General features: G+C 37.9%; 1 protein-coding gene across 1 annotated transcript; it reads left to right on the top strand.

The window, feature by feature from the left end:
* Window positions 1–271: 271 nt before the first annotated feature.
* Window positions 272–7,464, top strand: LOC131354056 (putative C-type lectin domain family 20 member A). Its single transcript, XM_058391318.1, has 6 exons — window positions 272–354; window positions 2,415–2,465; window positions 2,674–3,045; window positions 3,466–3,795; window positions 3,900–3,991; window positions 6,697–7,464. The coding sequence occupies exons 2-6, from the start codon at window positions 2,429–2,431 to the stop codon at window positions 6,757–6,759; spliced, it is 894 nt and encodes a 297-aa protein (XP_058247301.1). The 5' UTR covers window positions 272–354; window positions 2,415–2,428; the 3' UTR covers window positions 6,760–7,464.
* Window positions 7,465–8,094: the final 630 nt, after the last annotated feature.

An 8,094-nucleotide genomic window follows, 5' to 3' on the forward strand; every position in this document is an offset into this window, starting at 1 on the left:
ATATATATGGTTGAAGTGACAATAAAGCTTCTTTGACTTTGACTTGACTTTGACTTCTTTGTGCTTTATAAGTTTAATCATCAAAACTGAACTTTATCCTTCTGTCTCAAACTTACAAACTTTATAAACACTTACAGTCTTCTTTTTTTAAGCCTTGTCCTATCCATCTCAGATTTACATCCAATCTGTTTTGTAAAGTTAAAAAGGAAGGAGGAGGAGATTTGCATTTAGTCAAGTCTAAAAGAAGATAAATACTGTAGTAACCCAGTTAGTCAGATACTGCAGAACGTCTCTGAAAGACACTGAGATCTATAAAAGCTACAACACTGAGATTTTACTTCCTTCACATTTCAGGTATGTTTCAGTTATTTACTGATACTTCACTTATTTCCTAACACTTAATAAGAGAAATGGTTTGTAGAGCTTGACATGGGGGATAATTAATGTTTTTAGTGTATTTGTGGTCTTTAGAGCAGAGCTGTACAGAGGTCTTTAAACCAGCAGGTGATTACAGTTAAAAAGATAATCATGGATCGAGGTTTTAGAGACAAAGACTAGACCAAAGAATCAGATTCACTGATAAATTTACATTATATAGTCTAATGCTGTGCAATATTTCTTTATTTATATAACACTTTTAAATTTAAGTTTAAAATTTAAAAGTATTTACTTAGTAAAATATTAGAAGATTAAAAACAAGGGATTCACGATAAATCACATCAAATAACCAGTGACTTCTAATGAACTGACTATAAATCTCACTACAGTCATGAAAAGTCTCTGAAGTATCACATTTCCAGTGATTAATTTAATAAACTATTAGAACATGTAACTATTAGAAAACCTTGGACAGAATTCTGAACATCAGTGATGATGAAAAAATACAATACTGTAAGTGTATATTCAATACTGTGATACTGTGAAACTTAATTGTTAAAGACTAAAAACTTTCAGTGAGTTCAAAATCATTTACATTACACACATTAGGAGTTTTAATATACTTCAAGTTAAATTGTTGTTAGATTATTAATTAACACATTTGCTTCTTGTATTTACATAAGCCTTTCATAACCCCACGTGTTATAGCACAAATAAAAATAAACCTAGAGCTGAGAGTTCTTTGAGAAACTCAATCAAGTTGATTCAAGACAAATAACATCACAAGTATATAAACTGCCACTAAATGATGATGACTAAACATAATTTCCAATAAAAAATATTGATATCTGATCTAAACCTGGAGAACACAGTAATACACTGGTAAACTCTATCCAATGATATATTTTCTATGTTTAATGATATTAAAATTCACTTACTACAATATAAAATTTTCCTCTGGTCACTTCACAGAAATTATACTGCATGGGTTTAAGCAATAGCAACAAACACTGCCCTAATTCCATAGATGATTACCATCATGCTCTCTGGTCATGGCCATACATCCAGTCCTTCTGGTCAGAGGTCCTGAACAGGCTGTCTGAGATCCTGAGTAATGAATGTGTAGCTCTTGGTGAAATGATGTCCTGATGCTTGCTTACCTGTTTTTTGTTTGTTTATTTGTTTGTTTTTGTTTGTTTTTTTGGGGGGGTTTCATTTCTTTATTTTTCTGGGGGGAGGGTCTCAGTATGGGTGGGGGTTAAGTTAAGTTGTCTTTATTTGTCACATATACATTACAGAACAGTGACATTCTTTCTTCACATATCCCATCCTTGGGGGTTAGGGCCAGGGTGGGTTGTGGGCCTTGGTCAATGGTCAACTGTGGCAGCTTGGCAGTGCTGGGGCTTGAATCCCGATCTTCCGGTCAACAACCCAGAGCCTTAACCACTTGGAGCTCCCCTTAATCCTGGAGCTACCAGAACCCCAATGAGAAAGGGGAGAGCATGAACGAAGTCCCCCACTAACAAAAATTATGCAGTTGATATTCCCGCCTTTGTGGAATTTGCAAAGGTCAGCTGAGCCCGAGTGCAATGGCTGAGACTTGCTTTGGGTAAACCTGCCAGGGTGGGGAGTGATCTCTTTTTCTTTGCTGTTCTGTCTGGGTGCTCAAAATTTTAGACTTTATTCTAAATGATTCTGTCAGGATTCATGGCCTAGATGAGACTCTGGCCATCACACACACTTCTTCATCACCATCCTGAGTTCTTCTTTGTCTCTGTTACATATATAACATTGTTTTCTTATTACTTGCACTGATAGTGACACTGAATCCTGTTCCACATGACACCTCTTGAAAAATGAATATTGTTCACTAACTACACTGCTGATTATAACTCCTGTGTGTTGATCCAAGTTTAACTTCTAATTTAACCATATGTAGTGATGTGTAGTGATGTAAGTTGTAGTGCTCTGGTACTTTCACTTAACAGTTTTATTGAAGTCTCTGTTTAATCACTCTGTTTAATCTTATTTCTTAGTGATTTTCACAGTGATGGAGAAGCGTCTGTTCCTACTTCTCTTTTATACAGGTGAGCAAATAATACAGTGAAGAATAAAGGCCACCTCTATCCACAGGGATTATAATATTTATCAGAGACACAGCATTGGTTACAGATATATCAATTAGACATATTTCTTATGATCAGAAAGAAATTTTCATGTTTTACAAATGAGGGAAAAATCATACTAAAAAATTTCAGTTACACAGCTAATGTTGCATAACACTCTCCTCCACAGGAGTCGTCCCTCTCGTCCTGTCTGACCCTCGTCAGTACTTTCTGATCCAACAGGGAAAAATGTGGAGTGATGCTCAGGCTTACTGTCAAGATAAACACACAAATCTGGCTATCATCAAGACCAGTGCAGACATGGTTCAGCTTCAGAATGAAGCACAGAGACAACAATTTAGTTCCAGTGCTTGGATTGGAATGTACAATGACATTAATGGCTGGAAATGGTCTCTTGGATATGAGCCAGTGGGAAGCATGAGACCATGGGGAACTTTTCAGCCTGACAACTGGCATGGAAAAGAATCGTGTGGTGGAATGAGTGGGGGCACTTGGCATGATAGGGAATGTACTGACCAAGTCCCCTTTGTGTGCTTTGATGGTAAGGAATATGTCTTACTAAAAATACTGAGAGTGTGTTGTAAGTATTATCCTTAAATGTAACTGTGCTCTAAACATTATAACACAACTTAATTGGATCCAGGTTTGATCCTTGGAGTTCAACAGTCAATTCTGCACTTTATTCTGTCAGTAATCTCATCTCTAGGTCTGCCAAGCACACCCTCTCTTAATTCTTACTGGTGTATCAGTGTGATAGAGCATTTGTATTTGCAATCCTGAGAACCAGGTTAAAGCCCATTTTAAGCCTAAACTTACAGACTAATCGAATAAAGCCTTAGTGACTAATCAATATTCAGAACATGATGTTGCATTGGAGGCTTGTTAAGTTTTGACTACACTGCATGTTACTTCCCAATGACAGATTATAATTAACAAGTGGTACACATGTTTTTTCTCACAGACACTAAAACTGGCAATCAGAGGTACATTTACATCTCTACTGGTAAGACATGGGCTGCAGCTCAAGCTTACTGCAGAACTTATTATACTGATCTGGCCAGTGCAAGAGATGCAACAGAAAATTCAATTATAGCAGGATTGATCTCTGGCATGACTTGGTTTGGTCTGTTCAGAGAGACCTGGAAGTGGGTAGACCATAAAAACGTCTCTACCATCACCTGGATGACTGGAGAACCTAATAATGCCCAGGGGAATGAAGACTGTGGTTATTTAAATAATGGCCTGGCTGCTGATTCACAGTGCTCAGCCATAATGCCGTTCTTCTGTTATGGTTTGTAATTTAGATCAATTTCCTTTACATTTAAAAACTGTCTTTAGAATGTAAGTTTGTGTGATTATGTTTGAGTTTGTATATCTTTACATTTCTACATTCAGAAGTCACTAGAAAACAACAAATCATAAGGCTGAAGATTCTGTCCAGTCAGGATGTGAATGATCCTGCAATAAAGGAGGCCATGTTGGAGCAGGTGGGTCTCATCCTCCTGAAGACTCCACTTATACCTTACATTGTCCTTGTCATTACTGCAGCCACAACCTGAGTCTTCATCAGTCGCTGGCACTGACACAATGTACTGTAATTACAGTCTGACTGTGTGGTTAGTTCCCTTTCAAGGGAACTCAATGCTGCATTATGGCTTGATGCTATGGGAATGCTACTGCAAGATCATGGTCTGAAGCAAGTGTGTAAATACATCAATCCTACTGGCCAACTTGGGTTGATGTAGTGGGGTGCATCAATGAGACCATAAAAGGGCATATACCTCATGGAATCCCCAGCTTTGCCTTCAGGAATTTTTTTGTCTTTCTGTGTGTATTGTTTGTCTATTTAGTGTTTGTCTGTTTTGTGTGTGATTTGCCATTAATACAATAGCTAGCAAACAGTTCATAAGGTATGTGCTGCCAAGTCCCCACTTTCTTATGTGTTATTACTTTGGGAGCTGAGCACATTCGGTCATTCCCCCAGGGAGCTGTTTTCATTGCAAGAGCTTCTCAATGAAAAAGCTCCATTCTTATTTGGCTCTGTTAAAATCAAGTGTGAAAAATTTAAGCAAGTCAGGCATCTTCACCTTGTGGCTTGGGTCTGCAGTGGCTCCAATCATGGGGTTTGCAGGTTGAATTGGTGGAGCAGACCTTGAGATGGGTATTCCCTTTCTATACCACTCTCTATTCCTTCTCCTCCAACTCAGAGGGTACCATTCCAAATTCAGAAGCTTACTCTGTGATCAGTGTGCTCCATGTGCAGACCTACCAGGCTGACAAACTTAAAGACCTGGATCAGGGCCAGGGATGAGATCCTGAAGCGGTAGAAGAACTTTGTGGAGCCACTGATTTAGCCTTCCATGCCAGTAAGCAAACAACCACACTATCAGCCAATGCATGGCTGCTATTTTTGTCACAAAGAGGAATCTGTGGCTCAGCATTACAGGGAAAAATGTGAAGTATAAAACTATTCTCCTGGATAGCCCAATTTTGCCTCCTGGCTGGTTGCAGCTAGCACTGTTGTTGACAGGTATCAGGAGGATAAGCAGCACTTGGCGGCATTCAAAGAACTGATCCCTCACCGCATCTGGGAGTTGGTGTTTACCACCAGTCAATCCCAGCCAGGCCTAGTTCCCACCAGGAGTAGCAAAAGACCAGTGTGACTGCTTGACTGCTCCCCATCTGAAAGATACAGGGGTCAAGGCATCAGAGGGAAGGGTTGATTTGAGGACTGTGAACTCCTAAAATGCAGCTAAAAAGAAGACCCGTCACATGAAGATGAGGCCTCCTCAGGCTGGATCTGAGTACACAATTACTCCTTCAATGGCATTAGAGGGTTCTGCCAATGCCACCACCTCTGGTGATTTAGGGAGTGGGAATGCCTGCTGGTTTATCTTCATTCACCAGTGACCTCTTTTCCTAAATGAATGACACCTCTTTTAGATCATTTAGCAGCATGGTAACTACTGCCATTAATGCCAGAAGGTTCTGAATGTCATAAAAAAGGTTACAAAATTCATCAGAGAGAATTCATCGCCCTTGGTTCAGTGGTCTGACACTCACTGTAAAACACCTAGGACGGTTTCTAAAACAATTACCAGACAACTGAATCCTACCTGTAGGCTGCAAGTTCCTTCTTGAGACCTTTCTTTGGTCCTGAAAGGGTAATCTTATGGTCCTTTTGAGATTACTGACCCTAACCCTGCTGACTCTAGCTTAACTCAAAAGAGAAGGAGGCCCTGTCTGCAGACCCTGTTGGCAGCCTCCTCTTGCTTAGACTTTGCACCTGGTATGGTCAAAAGTATTCTGCACCCTAGACTGGACTACATTCCAAAGATCCAATTCCAAAGGTACAACCAGCCAGCAAGCAAGCCTTTTTTCCTCCACCTCTTATTTCTCTGGAGTATGCAAGGCCTTGTCTACTATTTCCAGTCTGAGCTCTTAGGATCTACACCTACCACCTAGTCCAACGGCGTAAATCTCAACTCTTCATTTGGTGGTCACAACAAAGGTATTGCAGTCATCAAGTAGCACCTTTCCCATGAGGTGTGTGCAATGGCTTCGCCCCAGTTGTCAAGGCCCACTTCTATAGGAGTGTAGCATCTTCCATGCCTCTAGCCAGAGGTGAGCCGTTGCATGATATTTGTGCTGCAATGGGCTGGTCCCCCTGCCACATGTTCATCACGTTTTACAGTTTGGGCATGGACTCAACCCCAGGATGCTAAGTCATGCAGAGTTGATCTGGACTGATCTGCACCCAGCAATTGCCAGTGCCAAGTAGCCTTGTTGAGCAGGCTTTCTTACCCATTGTGGCAGCATTTGTATTGAAGTTCCCATTGCATCAAGTCATGATGCGGTGTTGAGTTCCCTCAAATTAGAACAATTCAGGTTATGTATGTAACCCGGGTCAGTGCTGCCTCACTCCGTTGACACACTAGGGGCATACCTGAAATATCTTTATTCAGAGAAGTTGAAGAGAATTAGTGCATTAGAATTGGCATATTACCTCACATTCTTCAAACACTGGTCTTGCAGACACATTCCCGTAGTGTCTAGCCATGATGCAGCACCTTTTTCCCTTTCTCAGAGAACTGGGTTATATACATAACCTGCAACATTTCTGTAAAATTTCATAGGGTTCATATAGAGTCTCTATCATGTATTATTGATTAATTAAAGTTCTGTTTTTCAGATTAAACAGAAACTGAAGGATCATGGGATGGCAGAAAATGTCACAGTTAAATGGAGAGAATGATGAGATGGAAGGGTGTTTCACAAAGAGAAAGAAAATTTAAGACTAATAAAAATCTAAAAAGAACTCTATGTCTAAATCTAATTTACACAAGTTTTCTTCTAAGGCAATATTCTTAATATTCTTAATAATATTATTAATATTCTTCTTCAAGTTTATTTCTAATGTAATATTTGTATTTTTTATTTAGCTGCCTTCAATGTCACTTTGCCCCAAATGTAGTCAATCTGCTGAGTTTGTTTTGGATCTTTATTTCTTTAGTTTTTCAGATAAGATGCTAAAGTAACAAACATGTAATCAAAGTCTAACAATAATCAAACCTTTATATACTCATTTCAATTTTAATATAGGTAATATACTCTATAATATGTGTATATACATATATAGACATACATATATAGATATTGTTTCTTTATCATAAGCATTAACTAATAATTCTCTTCCTAGGGAATTAGAGATCAAATAATATGTGATGTGAGAATAAGTGAATAATGTGTAGGATATTTCCGTATAATGAGACTTTGCATCCTCCTTGGCTCCATCTGCAGGAATTCCAATGTGAAACAAGTTCAATAATTACAGTTTTATTCTCAGCTTAGTTTTATTCATGTTTAACTTACATAACACTGCTCACTCAATAATAAGGCTAGGATTTCATGTTCTAATGCATTTCTATGAAAACCATTGAAATAAAGAAAAGGAGATAAAGAAACAGAATCCTGTGTTGTGTAGTTCATGAAGAATTGATAAACCTCCTGTTGATTAAAATGAATTTATAAGAAGCTGTTTGCAGTTCTTATTTTTTGAGAATGGAAGGAAGAGATTATTCTTATTATAATTTCACAAAAAAATATTGTAATAAACATGTGCAAATTTAATTCATTGTGAAAAATAAACATTATATAGATATGTATAGCTGCATTTTGGAAAAATAATTTATGTGAATTTATACTATAAATGTATACAAACACTTTGGTCTATGAATTATTATGAGTCAGTAATACACTAAGCATTACTTCACACCTGGCTGAATATACATAGGCTTTGTTTGAGTTTCATAAAAGTGTGCATGATTAGAAATACAGTGACTGAGAATGTGTGAGTGAGGGTGAGTGATGGGAGTGATGAGTTCAGTATTTAAAATAATCTTATTTATTTCAATTTAAAATTTTCATTTTAATTAATTGTCCCAAAGCAGCTTTACAGAAGTAAAGAAACAGAATCAAATTGATAAAGTTTAAAATTAAGTTACTATTTATCTCTAATATTTATTTACATTTACATTTCTGGCATTTGGCAGATGCTCTTATCCAGAGCGATGTATAAAAGTGATTTAAG

Source organism: Hemibagrus wyckioides, linkage group LG06 (assembly GCF_019097595.1).
Source record: "Hemibagrus wyckioides isolate EC202008001 linkage group LG06, SWU_Hwy_1.0, whole genome shotgun sequence".
Classification (NCBI taxonomy): Eukaryota; Metazoa; Chordata; class Actinopteri; order Siluriformes; family Bagridae; genus Hemibagrus; species Hemibagrus wyckioides.